At 31.6% G+C, this 16,126-nt stretch overlaps 1 protein-coding gene across 1 annotated transcript in view; it reads right to left on the bottom strand.

Annotated features, from left to right (window-relative positions):
- LOC142345471 (uncharacterized) overlaps positions 1-9,485 on the bottom strand; it is a 58,871-nt gene extending 49,386 nt beyond the window's left edge. The window contains exons 1-3 of the mRNA XM_075397530.1: positions 9,410-9,485; positions 8,349-8,597; positions 1,367-1,455 (exon numbers count right to left, since the gene is read on the bottom strand). Of these exons, the coding sequence (XP_075253645.1) occupies positions 1,367-1,455; positions 8,349-8,521 (262 nt within the window). The 5' untranslated portion in view covers positions 8,522-8,597; positions 9,410-9,485. The remainder of the gene's footprint in view (positions 1-1,366; positions 1,456-8,348; positions 8,598-9,409) is intronic.
- Positions 9,486-16,126: the final 6,641 nt, after the last annotated feature.

The following is a 16,126-nucleotide window of genomic DNA, read 5'->3' as shown; positions in this document are numbered from 1 at the left end:
TGCAGCTGAAATTGGTTTGGGAAATTTTTATGACAGGCAACCAAATAAGAATGTGGTTTGAAGGAAGCTGACATAAGTTTTTCGTTATCAAATACAATTGCGTTCTCCTATACTTTTTTATGACACACAAAGATAAAACAACATACTTTTAGCAACAAATGATAGAAAACTTGAAGAACAAATATAGATCCCAGGTTTAGACCTTGACTTATGAAAAGACAATGCTCGACCAAAATGTTCTCATTTGAGCTATGAAATGACTTTAGCTGGACTTTAAGACATGCTGGGTTTAGTTCGACTCAATTTTTTCACAAAAGACTTTTGCTGGATCCAAAATTTGCTTATGAACAGACACTGGCTCGACCCTTGAAAAGACTGTGCTGGACTTTATCTGGCTTATGAACAGACCCTGGCTCGACCCATGAAAAGAGCGAGCCCGACTTTAATTGGATATGAGACGAATTAGCTGGACCCAATTCTTTACCTCGACTTTACATAAAATCTGGACTGTGTAATTATAGTCAATATTGAACCCCCTATAGAATTACAAAGTCTTTTCATAAGTCGAGGTGTAAACTTGGGACTTCTTCTGAATTTGAAGCTAATTTTTGAAAACTTGATTCTAAAGTTTTCCGTTGGTGTAGGTGAGTATAGGAGAGTAAAGGAGTCTTTGTGAACTTTCTCACCGACCTGAACACGGACAGTGAGAATCTCATTAGTTCAAAATTTTACAAAACTTGTTACTCTGCTTAGCTCTGCTTCAGCAGAAACAATCTGTCACAAAACTTCAGCTTCAGAAATACTTATTAACTCAAGAAAGATGTTATCATATGTAGCTCGCATAGATGCGAACTTAAATAAAGTTCGTTTTTATACGAGCCTACTGGACATTATCAATTCGAGCACAATCTGAGCCCAATGCACCGATGCGACTTGTTATAAGTTGTGATGGCTATCAAGCAAATTGATGGCCGTATCAAATGAAAATTTGAAAGTTAGCGTCTTGGCTCATTTTCGATCAGAAAAAATAAGGAAACGAACTGTTTTCTTCCTGTCTGATTTTTGTGGTCTCAATGCCCCGTGTTTATATTTATTTTTTTAATTATTATGGTTTGAGGTGTAGCTAGCCATTATAGTTTGTGTATACCATTGAAAAATGTATGAAATTTCAGCGCATTTTTTACAAAGATTCAGCGTATTTGAGGTTTTTCATTTGCCAGGATTTTGCGCTGCTATTTGTGTAAATTCAGCGCATTTCTGCCGTAATGCTTGGAAAATGTTTTGACCCAAGGAGTCATAATCTACAAATGGAAAAGAGCGAATGGCAAAAGAGGTGAGAGTATGAGAAGAATTTGGGTTTTGTTACCTGATCCGATGAAGTTTGTGTTGGCCATTCTCTTCATGAAAGTGTTCACTGCCCTGACATTGTGGAAGTAGAGGTGTCTCTGGGGTATCCTGCAGCACCATTCCAGAAATGGAAGAGAGTTAAACTGTTTCTTTCTAACACTTACACACAATTCAACCCATCCAATAGAAAATGGGTTTACCATACAGCCAACAATGATCACATAATTATTATTTGCAATGTGAAGGTTTCGTATATGCTAAACTTTGCTGAAGAATTCTGCTTAAAGTTTTCGGATCAGAAAATTTGGGGGGAAAAAGTCAGAAAAGCAAAAAGCGTTCTCAAGAATAAATTTTAATTGCCAGATATGAAAATGATTTGGCTATTACAAATATACTTTTTTAATTAAAAAACAGAATAAACCCTAATTGCATCATATATGATCTTATCACAGCCTATTGAGAAAAATATTCAATTTGAACTTGAAGGCAAACAAAAACAGGCACAACAAAAACAAAATTCAAGATATCAATATAAAAAAGACAAGAACAGCAAAGGTCATTTCTATTTTTTGTCGTTGTTGTTCCGACCCCACTTGTGGGGGGAGGAACTACATACTCAAATGGGTTTTTTTTTTGTTCAGACAATTTTGGCCGATCGATATATTAATCCTAGAGAAATGTGAGTGGTATCATCAAAAAGCTAGTCAAGCGTAAAATTTGAGACTATAATGACTTTTTCGAATTTCTTTTTTTTTCGAGGAGTTATCGAGGATTGAAGTTTTGTGTGAACACGGGATATTTGGCTTGATTGTTCACTTTTAGTGTAATTTTTTTTAAATTAAGATAATTTTTTATTAAAATTTTAATTCAAAATTACATTTCAGGCCACAAAATGAAACAATTTGGAGTTCCTAAAAGAAGAAACGCGATAAAAAAGAATAGTTCTAGTCTCATAGGGAAGCTTACTAATTTGAGTTCTATTTCAGAGCTCTTTTTTAGAAAAACTTTTCACATTTTTTTGATTTCTTGTGTCACCTAGCGACTAGCCACTTTTCATTTCTAGTTTCCGTTAATGACCAGCCTGATTTACAGTCAAATGAAGCCCATTGAACAAAAGTTTGTTTTCAAGTAATTGCTCGTGTTTCTTTTGTCTTCGACTCTGAGTTTTCGTGATTTTGAATGAAATTTTGATTTTCTTTTAAAAATTTTACTGAACTTTTGGAATCTTATGCCATTGTCTCGATGATTAAAATTGAAATAGGTTTCGTAAAAAGCATTAACGGAACCTATCTAGAGCTTTCATTGGACAGCTAATGGCTGTTAAGCCTTTAAAATTGTTTTTCCGTAAATTCTCTTAACACTATCCGATAATAAACTTAATTTCGTGAATTGTAAGTCAGTCTCAGTAAACAGGGCCCCCTTCCTTTCTACTGCAACAAACAAGAATATGGTAAGCGGTTTTATCTTCTAACTATTTGTTTTCTAACTTCAATGCAACACAATTTAAAAAAAAATTTTGAATTTTTTTTGATAATTTCCTATTATTGGTTGCTCTTGAAACCATATCACATTATCCTGATATTGATACCTCCCATTGGCTTAGAGAAGACATTCACTGGATGATGGAAAAGGTTTTCAGAGAAAAACTTCTGGTTTAAATGGCTTTGACACTTTCTTCTCGCACTTTTCTGCTGAATTTTTGTTTTTTGCCTATATTTGTTGTTGTTTCCATGGTCAAAAGAACTATTTTGACCTCTTATTGATTACCTATGCATGACAGGTAATTTTTGCCTCAAATTGCGGCAGGCGCTCCAATTGAGCGTATTTAGTGACTTCTGTTGAAAGCTATTAGATTTAATGGCTGTTAAGACTTTAAAAAAAATCGAAAATTTTTTGAAAATTAACAAAACTTAAACTTAACTTCTTGAAATTCGAGTCAGTCTCAGTAATGATTGTACCTTTTTTCAAACAAATTCAATCTATTTAACGGTTTTATCTTCTAACTATTGGTATTATGACTTCGATGCACGAGATTTCATTTTTTTTTTAGTTTTTGTATAATTTTTTTCGTATTTTTTAGTTTTGGAATCTTAACACATTATCCTAAAGATGATAGTTGCATTGACTTAGAGATTAAGTTCAGTGGATCATATATAAAGTTTTTTGGGAAAAACTCACGATTTAAATGGCTTCGAAACTTTCTTCTGGCACTTTTCTACTTTATTTTAGGATTTTGCCCGAATTTCTTGTTGTTTTCATTATCTATGACCTATTGTAATGTCTTATTGATGAACTATTAATGACAAACATCCCTGTCATCGAGGCATAACTTAGCGTATTGATTAGCTTCCGTTGAGAGCTATTGAGTTTAATGGCGTTGAAACTACGTGTTTTCTTAAACAATTCGTGGTTTTAATGTTCTTGTTCGTGTTTGTTGTTCTTTTGGTGTCAAATTGTTATAAAAAATAATAACATTGCTGTTCAAAGATTAAATGAAAAAAAAAAGTTTCTACCGAAAAAATCAATTTTTAATTGCTTCGACACTTTTCTCGCTCTTTTTTTTTTAATTTGCTGTTTTTTTTGCTTTTTTTTCACTCTTTAGGTAGCAATAGAAAGCTGACCGATCCCATTAGCTTGTGTATGAGGATTGAATGAATGATGTTACCCGAGGCATTCAGTTTACTGCGAATAGCCTTAAAGTTTACAATATTAGACGTTTTTAGGATTTTACAGGATTTTTCAATTTTTTTCAGTTTTTATGGTTCTTTTCGTCAACTTGTAACTTAATCTCATAATTGAGAGGTCCCATACAATTCCTTGTTTTTTTTAAATTAAATGTTTTTTGATATTTTGAAGTAACTGGTGTTTTGTTTGTTGGCTATTATGCGTTTTTATAAAGGTTATTTGAGTGGTTTGTTTTTGTTTCTTTTTCTCATCCTTTAGCACAATCGATTAATAACAGCTCCCAAAGATTTTCAAATGTGACCCGATTGAACTTATTTATTCATTCAGCATAGTGTAAGCTGAATTAGTATGATAGAATTTGAACTAAAAAAACATAATATTCAGATAATAGCTAATGATTTTTGTGGCTTCAATAATTTGTTTTTTCGCAATAATTGTAATTTTTTGTTCGTATTTTTTGAGTTTTTTTGCATCTTTAGTCCGTAGTCCGTTCCTAAAATTTAGTCTAACCAGAGACAGATGCTATTGGTTTCATTGTGACTTTTCAGTAAACTTATCCAAAATTATTTCGTTACAGGCTAATTATTTTTAAGACTTTTGAAATTATTTGGTTCAAAAAATGTTGATTGATTTTTGAGTTTCGCCTCATTATTTCTTCTTTTTGTCGATTTGTTACGTAGTATAATTAATCCAATGTGATGTGTAGTTAGAAAAAATAAATTTGTGTAGTTAGGATTTTGTCTGATTTTGAAATTAAGTTATTGAGTTTTTGTCGTGAAATTTTGTTTTTGTTGATTTTGTTGTTGTTGTTGTTGTTTTTTCTCGTAGTTTTTTAGTGGCAGATCTTGTTGTAATGAGGCATGGCATTAATTAATTCAATTCGCATCTTGGTTGTGTAACGATTATGTAAAGCTCAAACGACTAATTTTGTTTATCTCTTTGTCAAAAATGTAAGTCAAAAGACAGTTAATTCAAAAATGTAGATGAGTGCGGGTCGGAACATCATTTGCAAATGCAACTTAACGAGCCTCCTTGTTCTGTTGGAGTCTCAAATTCTTGCGAATTTGCTCTTTTTTGCAAAACCCTTAACCCTTGCAAAAATTCTTGGGACTATCGTTGCTTTTGACTACAAGGGTTTCCTTTTATTTCGAATGATTATAGCTTTTTCAAATATTCTGCAAAAGAAAAGAAAACCACTGTGATTTTTTTGGTATTCATAGCAAGTCTTAATTACAATTTCCAATCCAATTACAGAGATAATGTTCAATACAGAGGCTTCAAATGTCTATGCTTCAATGACAATAGACTTCAAATACAGAGGCTTCAAATGTCTATGCTTCAATGACAATCAGACTTCAAAGACAATAATCATATTGAAAGTTTTTTTTAGCTCCCGGTTTCTTACCAATTAGAAATTATTTAACTTTATTTGACCTGATATCCATTATTTATTTGACCTGATAACTTAATATAAAAGAATTGCGTTATGATTGACTACTATAAATTTCCAAGATCGTTGGGTAATATTTTCGGTACATTCCAGAATCAGATCAAATGATAAAGTCTACAAAATTGCGAAGGAAACGCGTCAACGGCATTCCGACTGCAAAAACTTTTATCGAGTTTCACGCTGCAGTTATAATTTGTCGCAATCAAATTATCCGCCTTGTTAATCGGCGTATGGACAACCTCATTTTTCGAAAAAGAAATTCGAGGGTACTTAGAATCGGAAGATACATTAAATTATAAAGTACAGATGATATCACTCGGGATGGAATTTTTTTGATCCAGGTTTTATCGGCTTTTTCTACGCAGATGGTCGTATCAAGCTTGGTTAAGTTTGTTTTTGTTATTATTGTTATTGTAAAACTATAGGTAAAACCATTCGAATTGTGGCAGCCAGTAGAAAATGTTTTCCGCCCTATATCGAGAGTTCTTCAACCAAATTTTTTCACGGAGCTCAAGATGCATTATCTAGCTCAGCAAAATGTTCAATTTTGTAAGAAATTATAAAACAGTAAAAAAACATCAAAACAATTATATGAACTCCGATGCCGATTAATGCCTCATACCCTTCGTTTCAATTTAACTTTTATTTTTAAAATAATTTTTGACGAAGTAATTTTTCAAACCACTCATTTTATGATTTTGTCACGGTATTGATCACACTAGCAAACGACTCTCAAATATCGCTTTAGAATAAATGAAGACTCTATTCGGCAGTTTTCTGTTATTTTTCACCCAAGTTTTAACAGCACGGGCCGAGGAATTTGGCCAAAATTATGTAAGATCAGCGGCAACTAGCGTTGACAAAACGGAAAATTCAACGCAATTTTCTTACATAATTTTGCGTTCAATGCGCTGAATTTGAAGACAAAAATTCAACGCATTCAACGCAAAATTATGTAAGAAAATTGCGGTGAATTTTCCGACTTGTCAACGCCAGTTGCCGCTGATCTTATATATTTAGCGTTGAATTCAGCGTAGATCTTACATATTTAGCGTTGAATTTAGCGTAGATCTTACATATTTAGCGTTGAATTTAGCGTAGATCTTACATATTTAGCGTTGAATTTAGCGTAGATCTTACATATTTAGCGTTGAATTTAGCGTAGATCTTACATATTTAGCGTTGAATTTAGCGTAGATCTTACATATTTAGCGTTGAAATTAGCGTAGATCTTACGTATTTAGCGTTGAATTTAGCGTAGATCTTACATATTTAGCGTTGAATTTAGCGTAGATCTTACATATTTTTGCGTTGAATTTAACGTTGATCTTACAAAAAAAACAAAGCGGCCACTTGAACTATTTACCTCCAGTTGCGTATTGGACTCGAACTGCTGACCTCCTGTTTGATTGTCGCCTCTTCTACCATTGTGCCACAGTACCTTGGTTTCCTTAAGAGCCGCAATTCTTATAAAGCGTAGATCTTAAATATTTTGCGTTGAATTTAGCGTAGACCTTACATTTTTGCGTTGATTTTGCGTAGTATTTAACTTAGCATATTCAACGCATTTACCATGTAAGGCGTACTGGGAAAAGTTTAAATTTTTTTAAAAGTTTTGAAAAAAATCTGAATTCCTAAAAAGGATTTTGCACTATAAAAGAACACTAAAAAGTGATTTTTTGCTGACTTCACTTTTCTCACCTGTGCAGTATAGGTGGTCGAAACAGTAAAAAAAATTAATTTTTTGAAAAAACTTGAAAAATTTGATTTCGTAAAATGGTCTGAATTGGTTTTTGCACTATCAAAGAGCACTAAAAATGATTTTTTTCTGACCTCATGTTTCTCTTCTTTGCAATATAGGGTTCGAAACAGTGAAAAAAAAATTGATTTTTTGAGAAAAAACTTGAAAAAGTTCTGAAATCGTAAAATGGTCTGAAACGGATTTTGCACTATAAAAGAGGACTAAAGAGTGATTTTTTGCTGACTGCACTTTTCTCACCTGTGCAGTATAGGGGATCGAAACAGTAAAAAAAATGACTCCTTGAAAAAAAACTTGAACAACTTTTGAAATCGTAAAGTGGTCTGAAATGGAATGGAAAGATTAGCGTTGATTGCGTTGAACTTATGTAAGATGAACGCAAAATTCAACGCTAAATATGTATGATCTACGCTAAAATTCAACGCAAAATTATGTAAGATTAGCGTTGAATGCGTTGAATTTATGTAAGATCAACGATAAAATTCAACACTAAATATGTAAGATATGCGCCAAAAATTCAACGCAAAGTTATGTAGGATTGGTGTTGAATGCGTTGAATTTATGTAAGATCAACGCTAAATTCAACGCTAAATATGTAAGATCTACGCTAAAATTCAACGCTAAATATGTAAGATCTACGCCAAAATTCAACGCAAAATTATGTAAGATTAGCGTTGAATGCGTTGAATTTATATAAGATGTACTCTCATGCGTAGATCTTACATAAATTCAACGCATTCAACGCCAATCTTACATAATTTTGCGTTTTTTAGCGTTGACACATCGGCCCGGGAGATCATGTGATCATGTTTAAGTTAAAAGGTATAGTTTAAGCGAGATTTGAACATATTGAAATTTATTAATTTCAATTAAAACGGTTTTTAGACTTTATCGATCTCAAAAATATCTTCTTTCTTATTCTTTTTTTATCCGGCTTTTTTTATAAAATTATGTATTGCATATGATGATCTGAAAAAAATGAGGTCCAATTGAGGGCCTCAATCATTGATCAGGCTTTCAAAAAATAGGAGATTTTCCCGAATTTAATATTTACTGATAGATCTTCTTTTGACAATAACTAAGGAAACAGTTTAGTTTTGGCCTGGCCTGTTTTGGGTTAATCTGGCTGATGATAGGGATGAAGATGTGCGGGCCCTTTTCTCGAAGCCACCCCAGCCGGACTTATGACTCTTGCTGATAAAAGCTTCCGTCACCACACACAGAAGCAGTAATGACGAACAGACAAAAATTACAGAACAGGTGTGTGATAGCAAAGACATCTCTTCTCTTTCTGGATAATTGAAGAAATATGATCGACTTTATGGTATGTGAATTTAGTGTTTAATATAGGAATCCCTTTAAAGCTACCTCTCTTGCAAACACTACCTTTACTGGCGCCAATAGGTAATTTAAAATTTGTTTATTGTTGTTGTTTTTGTTGTTTGTTTGTGCCCACGGACGTTTGAAACAACGTCGATTATATTTGAAGGCAAAGTATTAATATGATTTTGATTTTGGGCAAAGAAGCCTCCGGGCGCCAGGAGAAAAAGCGTGAAAAATTGCCAATTGGTCTGGGGAAAATTGTAAATAAATCGATGATTGGCTATATCAAAGATCCTGCACAGACTTGGAATAAAACGGGAATTACTTTTGTCCAATTAGCATAAATTTAGCCCCTCCCCTTTAGAGACTATTCCCTAAAAGGACTCTTATTTCACTCCAGGCCAATTTATTCACACATCTCAGACTCATAACCAAGTTAAAAAGTAATCAAAAACACCTTAATGTAATCCTTGAAAGCATAATTATTCAAAATTAACCAAATCACATCCAAAATAGAAACCCTAGACAAGTGTCACTGGGAAAACAAAATGGAAAATGACTCAAGACCCTCCTGTTCAATTCAAGGATGCTATTTTTACAGTACTTCTGCTTTTAAAAATGGATATGATTTAAATAAATCAATTTAAGAGGTCATTTGATCGAATTTGGCCTTGCGCTGTCGCATAAAAATTATAATCAGTTGCATAGACTCAAACGCAAAACCATATCTTATTGTAACTTTTAATTCTTAGCCGTAAAAAATTGTTCAAGCAGAATTTATCAGAATGATTTGAATAGTTAAAATGAAAAAAATGGTAAAATGAAAATGCTTTTCTAGTCTGAACTTAATATTATTTTGTTAGTAAACGTGATTCATCCATAATCGGCAAACATGGTTGTAAATAGTCTACTCTTTAATCAAGTTATGACCTGAGCGGTTATAAATGGTAAACGAGATTGCTGGAAACCAGGCGGAGAGACAAGTCAATTAGGGTAGTCTTCTCAAATGGGTGGGACTAGAATGCTGTGATCAAGGGACAAGATGCCATTTATGGTAGGGAACTACGGTTCAATAGTTTTGACCGCTTGGCTGTTGGAGAGAGGGATGAAATATTGTTATCTGACAGCCGGCTAATGGAGTCACCGACCTTATCTCTTCCAAAAATCTTTGGCCATGTTTAGAAAAAAAACAGTTTTACCATTCAAGCAGATTCAAACATTTCAGATTTGATTGATTTTAACTGTTCCAGAACAGTTGATTTAAAAAAATAAATTTAATGGCATTTTTTTACCTGGTTTTACGCGAACAATGTCACCATGACATCAATGTCTTAGTCGTATCAAAAGTTTGTCGCAGAAGTTTTTTGAACTCAATTCGCCAATATTTTGTTAATAATGCACAATAAAGGCAAATTTGAGGAAATTAATGAGAAACAGTATATGAAACTTTGCATTGCAGTTAGAAATTGGTTCCAAATTATATCTAAAAGCAAAATTGATTATTAGGTAATTATTAAAATCTAATGATTATTTTCCTAAATAATTATTAGTGATTCAATGATCGACGTCGACTTTTATAAAACAGCCATTGAGCAATCTTTCGTAGATCGTTAATCGGAGAGTTCTTCATATTGAGTGCTGGAGTAGTCCGATGTATAAAACCAAATGTAAAAATACTCCGATGTAAAAAAATCAGCTTTTGATGTTTTACATAAATGACCACCTAAAATGTTTTTCTTTGTTGAACTTCGAAAAGACTCTGGGTTAAGAGCTCCTAAGTTTATGTTTACCTAACTCGTCGAGTTCAAATTGTTCTAGTTGGAGGTTATGTTTCCCAAAAAACTTGGAAAAACTGTGTGACCCAGGATTCAGTGTTCGGTTTTGCTCTTCTCAATATATGTGAATGAATTATGAAAAAGAAAAGAAGCAGAGGAACGCTTACTGACCAATCGGACGCAGGCCTATTTGAAGATGACATAGTAATAAAAACTTGAGGTCTGAAGTGGTTATGAGTAAACCTCAACATCAGCTTTGAAAAGTAGTGGATAAAACAAGGATTCCAACCACCAGTAAAATTTGTCCCTTTCTCCTAACGCTAATCGCGCATGTCGAATCGGGCCAAATTTTACTGTTTGTTGGAATCCTTGTTTTATCCACTACTATATATTAGCCCTATATTCAATAAAAAAATCAATTAAAATCAAAAATAAAACAAAAAATCAAAGCAAAATTTACATTTCACTCTTTAAGAGTGATTCACTCTTATTCGGAGTGATCCCCCAGTAGAAAAATCGCTCTTTTTCGCACTTAAAGAGTGATTCCCTCTTTTTTTCATATTTTTTTTATTTTTTTATACTTTTTATTTCAAATTATCTATACTCTTCAATAAATTTATATTTTCTTTTACTTTTTCTATATTTATTCCATTATTAATAAGAAATGATACAAAATTATAGTATTTACATGAACAACTATCAGTATAACTGCTTCGAAGATCCCCAGTTTGGCTAATAACTAATGGACTTACAGCTCTAGTATTAATTGTTTTCTCACTCAAATTTCTACTAAATCCTTTAGGTATATCTACATCTGGATGTTGTTTCTTTACATGAGCCCGTATTCCATCATATCTCACAACAGAAGTACAATATGGACAATTAACTATAGCTGAAGTACAACTTCTACATGTATAACTGCTCTCATCAAAATCAGTTAGTGGTTTTACATAATTACATTTATTACAACTTCTAGTTAAGACTTCTGGGCTAAGGTTAGGGTTGAGGTTGGGGTTAAGGTTAGTGTTAGGGTTAGGGTCTGAGTTAGAGTTAGAGTCACAGACAGAACTAGAACCAGAACCAGAACCAGAACTAGAACCAGAACTAGAGCTAGAGCTAGAACTAGAGCTAGAACTAGAGTTAGAGCTAGAACTAGATTCATTTTTTAAAGAACAACCCCATGGAGAAAAATCATTAGCACAAATAACACTTAATATTATATTACCACAAATACATTTATCAGTTTTATGATACATTTATCAGTTTCATGATTCATAATGATATTTTAAAACAGCAATGTTTCCATATTTATAGTTACACTCTAAACATTTTAAAAGCATTTATAATAGGGTAAACTATAATATTTACCTAATCATAGGACTTTGTCCATCATTGGAACTGCTTCGCGGATAATATTTAACCATGATTTCAATTAAATCTTTAGTATTATCTTTAGATGTGATACACTCTGTTAAATATTTATTTCCTAAAGTATTGAGTGTATTAGTTTTACATCTGTTATCTAACATCAATTCAAGGTCTAATTCTTTTTTATCTTTAACAAAATTTATAATCTTTTCTCTAAATTCTTCATTATTTATATATAGTTTTTTTTAAAAAAAAAACCTTCCTCCCTTTCTATTCAAAATTCCCATCTCTTCATTGACGAAATCACAGTTACATTGATCAGCGAACGAACTTTGTTCGTGGTTTACCAAACTGCTTCGCAGATCATTATTGGTGTAACCACTTCGTGGATCGGACTTTGTCCGTATTTCTCCATCCAACTCTTCTCCATATCCAACATTAACTAATGTATTTACTCTACTCAACATTGTCCTTGCTCCCATTGCTACACTCCCAGCATTTCTTGATATTGAATCAGGATAAATATAACTAAATATAATTAAACCTGTAACTATAATCCCACCAATATTTGATAAAATTTTCATACCCTTTCCCTTAATCATTTCTTTAGTTAAAACATCATTCTGTATTTTAATATTATTTAATTTAAGAAGTTTATTAAAATGAAACTGATAATTATCGTGATTAATAACATTTCTATCTGTTGCATTTATCATGAGTTGTTTCATATATGATAATAGTTTATTTATATCTTCTCTTTCTAAATAAATCATCTTTTAAACTAAGAGTTTTTAAATCAAGGAAACCAACTCTTGAATCATATATCAATGTTCTATTACTACTAATAATAATTAAATTATTTTCCTTTTTATTATATTTAACTATACCCTAACGAAGTTCATCTGACATTCCATCTCTACGATTATAATAGTTACTATTTAACACACTAATTATCTTACTAAAGTCATGCTCACATTTATATATCTCATTAGATTTTTTAAACAGATCAGGTCCATTATAAGTTGTTAAATAAATAGTATCACAACTCATTCTTGCTGTATTAAGTATTTTAGCTGGTTTATGACACATTACAATCATTTGAATATTATAATGTCTACCTTCAGTAAAATAATAAGCTATATCCTCATTTAACCTATCACCCATATCATTAAGTACTATCACACAATTTTGAAATTTTTGCATATTATTTTTTGTGATCGTATTTATAGCACATTTATTAAACCCAGTATAAAACTTATTAGACTCAGGATCTATCCAGTCTCTGTCATTTTTACACACTATAACTATATTTTTCGCTTGGTCTTGGTTTTGGTTTTGGTCTTGGTTTTGGTTTTGGTTTTAATTTTGGTCTTGTTCTTGATTTTGGACTGTGTATAATTCTAAATATTGTCTAATAAAATATGTTTTGCCTGTACCAGTTCCACCATAAACAATAGTATGTAATGGTGACTTTTCATATTCAAATCTAACTAGACTCCTATTCATAAATCCACCAAAGTTTACTTCTAGTTTTGTATATTAACTTGGTACTGAATCATATATTATATAACAAATTACAATTATAAGAATAAAAATAAAAACTGCACTACCTATCTCCATTTTTATATACAAAAAATAGATTTGACTTAGACTTAGACTTAGACTTAGACTTAGACTTAGATTCAATAAATTCATTATATAAAAAGGCTCATCCTAACTTTTGAGGAATTCAATAATAAATTTAATATTGATAATATAGCTATGAGTGATATCAGAATAAAAGATATAGGTAAAGATATAAGTCTAACACCAATTGAAATTGTAATGAGAGATGATAAAACAGAAACGATAAGTGAACCTTACTTCAACATTATTGTAAACCTACATCCAACTGAAGGTACACATTAGGTTTTAGTTATAAGAAGAGAAGGTGGTCCTGTGTATTACTTTGATAGTTTTGGTGTAGAAACCCCACCATTATTTTTAGAAGAATATGTTGATCTAGGCTCTAATGAGAGAATACAACAATTTGATGAATCTTATTGTGGGGCTTATTGTTTGTATATGATCTATCTTATTGATAGAGGATTTAGAATTACCTTAGATTTTGAATATTCTAGTTAGTCAATGTAAATATCCAGGAATATATAATGAGTGTTTTTGTTTAGGTTGTAATGTTAATCAGGGAACGGACTCCGTATGTGGCATGCCAACCTGCTTCGCAGACGATAATGTTAATGTTAATGATAATGATAATGATAATGATAATGATAATGATAATGTTATTGTTAATGATAATGATAATGTTAATGATAATGATAATGTTAATGATAATAATCTACGAAGTAGCTTTGCTAATAATGATAATGATAAAGATAATGATAATGTTAATGTTAATGTTAATGATAAGAATAATGATAATGATAATGTTAATGATAATAATAATGATAATGATAATGAGAATGATAATGTTAATGATAAAGACAATTATATATATCTATTTGATGAAAAACATGACGAAGCATCGGTTCCCGGATGGACGAAGTCCCATCAAAAGGGTAAACCTAACAATAATGCCCATACTAGTGACATCTCTGTAAATATAAACGAAGATCTACAATCATGGCTAAATGATGATGATATAATTACTGAAGCCACATTCCCAGATAACTTTAGATGTATAATATCTGGTCCTAGTGAATGCGGTAAGACATTCTTATTAAAAAAATTAATTCTAGCTAGTATATATTTTGACAAGCTATACATCATTGGTCGTACTGGTGATCAATATCAGGGAAGCTGCGGATCAGACAACGGATTAGAAAGAATAAACCCTAAGGCAATTATAGAATTTACTAAAGATATAAAAGATTTACCATCTCCCGATAAACTACCCAAAGACTTAAAGAAACTAATGATATTCGATGATGTTAGAGCCAAAGAACCAGTTATTAATGAATACTTTTGTAGAGGTAGACATAATAATTGCAATATGATATATCTTAATCAAAACCTGTTCACTCTGGATAGGCAGAGTGTTAGAGAGAACTGTAATCTATTTATTTTATTTGAACAGAGAGGTAAAGTCCTCATATCTATATATCAAGATTTCTTTAATAATATTGAACTTAGTTATAATGATTTTGCTAATATATGTAATAAGGTATGGAAAGAGCCTTATAATTATATTGTCATTGATATAACTAAAAATAAAAATATTAATGGTAAACTAAGAATTAATTGCGATCGGAGTGTTTTGTAGTTAAGTTTATGTTTAAGTTTGTATCTAAATCAATTGGACCTCCGGTCTGCTAGTTACACTAGATGCAAAGTAAAACTTAATACATCACCATTAAACTCTATAGGTCTTCAATGCTCATCTTTAATATGAAATTCTATATATTCTATTCTATCTTTAGTTACATTTTGATACAAGATATTAGTTGGTATAATATTTATCAAATAGCCTGGTGGTTCAGTTAGATCAAAAGTAAATAGTATGTCTGTATCTTTACCATTGTCTTTAGCTCCAGATATAATATTGCAATGAATGTTAATATTATTGAAACCCATAATATCAATAATTTTCTGAGATTTATATCTACCTTTTTTATAATATATTTTTCTAAATCCTAGTAATGAGGCTAGCGAGTTTTCTATGTCAAAGCTGAGTGCTCCTTGTTTTATTTCCATTAAACATTTCATTGTATTCTTATCAGGTTCTATTATAACATTACCATCAGTTTCTTCTTTTATTAATTATGCTATGTCAGTTAACTCATATGCTCCCGGTGTAATAGTTGAATATAGCAATGAAATTCCTTTATAATTATGATTAAGTATAGATGTAATGTTTGGGCTTGAGGTAGAGATAGGGTTAAGGTTAGGGTCAGAGCTAAGAGCGCGAGGTAAAGCTTCATCATCTTCTATAACAGTACTAGCATATATGAATTGATTATTTCTCCTATTCACATTAAACACCGAATTATAAACAGATAATCTAATTAAACCTAATTTTGTTGTATTAAGTATAGGTTCACTAAAATTAAACTTTTCTGTTGGCTTTATCATTCTAAAGTTAAGTGTATGTTCTTCTTTAGTTTTAGTTAAAGCATCATGTATATTTTGTAGTTCTCTTAACATTAAATAGTCTGTCATTTTTTATATTCAAATTTTAGAATATATTTATGGTTATAGTCATAATTATGGTGAAACATCTGCGAAGCAGTTTCCCTGATCGGTGGAACCGCTTCACGGATGGCCGAGGTCCCATAGTCTTAGTTATCGGTGTAAGGGGCTCCGCCCTTGGTACCCCAACCGCTTCGCGGATAATTAAAAGTTAAATTTTTATCTTACAAAAATGGATTTTAATTTGGATACAACTTATGGTTACAATAATGATATACACAAAAGTAAGAT

Source organism: Convolutriloba macropyga, chromosome 9, assembly GCF_964194025.1.
Source record: "Convolutriloba macropyga chromosome 9, txConMacr16.3, whole genome shotgun sequence".
Lineage (NCBI taxonomy): Eukaryota > Metazoa > Xenacoelomorpha > Acoela > Convolutidae > Convolutriloba > Convolutriloba macropyga.
Note: the sequence above shows the minus strand (reverse complement) of the source record. Positions and strands in the feature narration are given on the sequence as shown.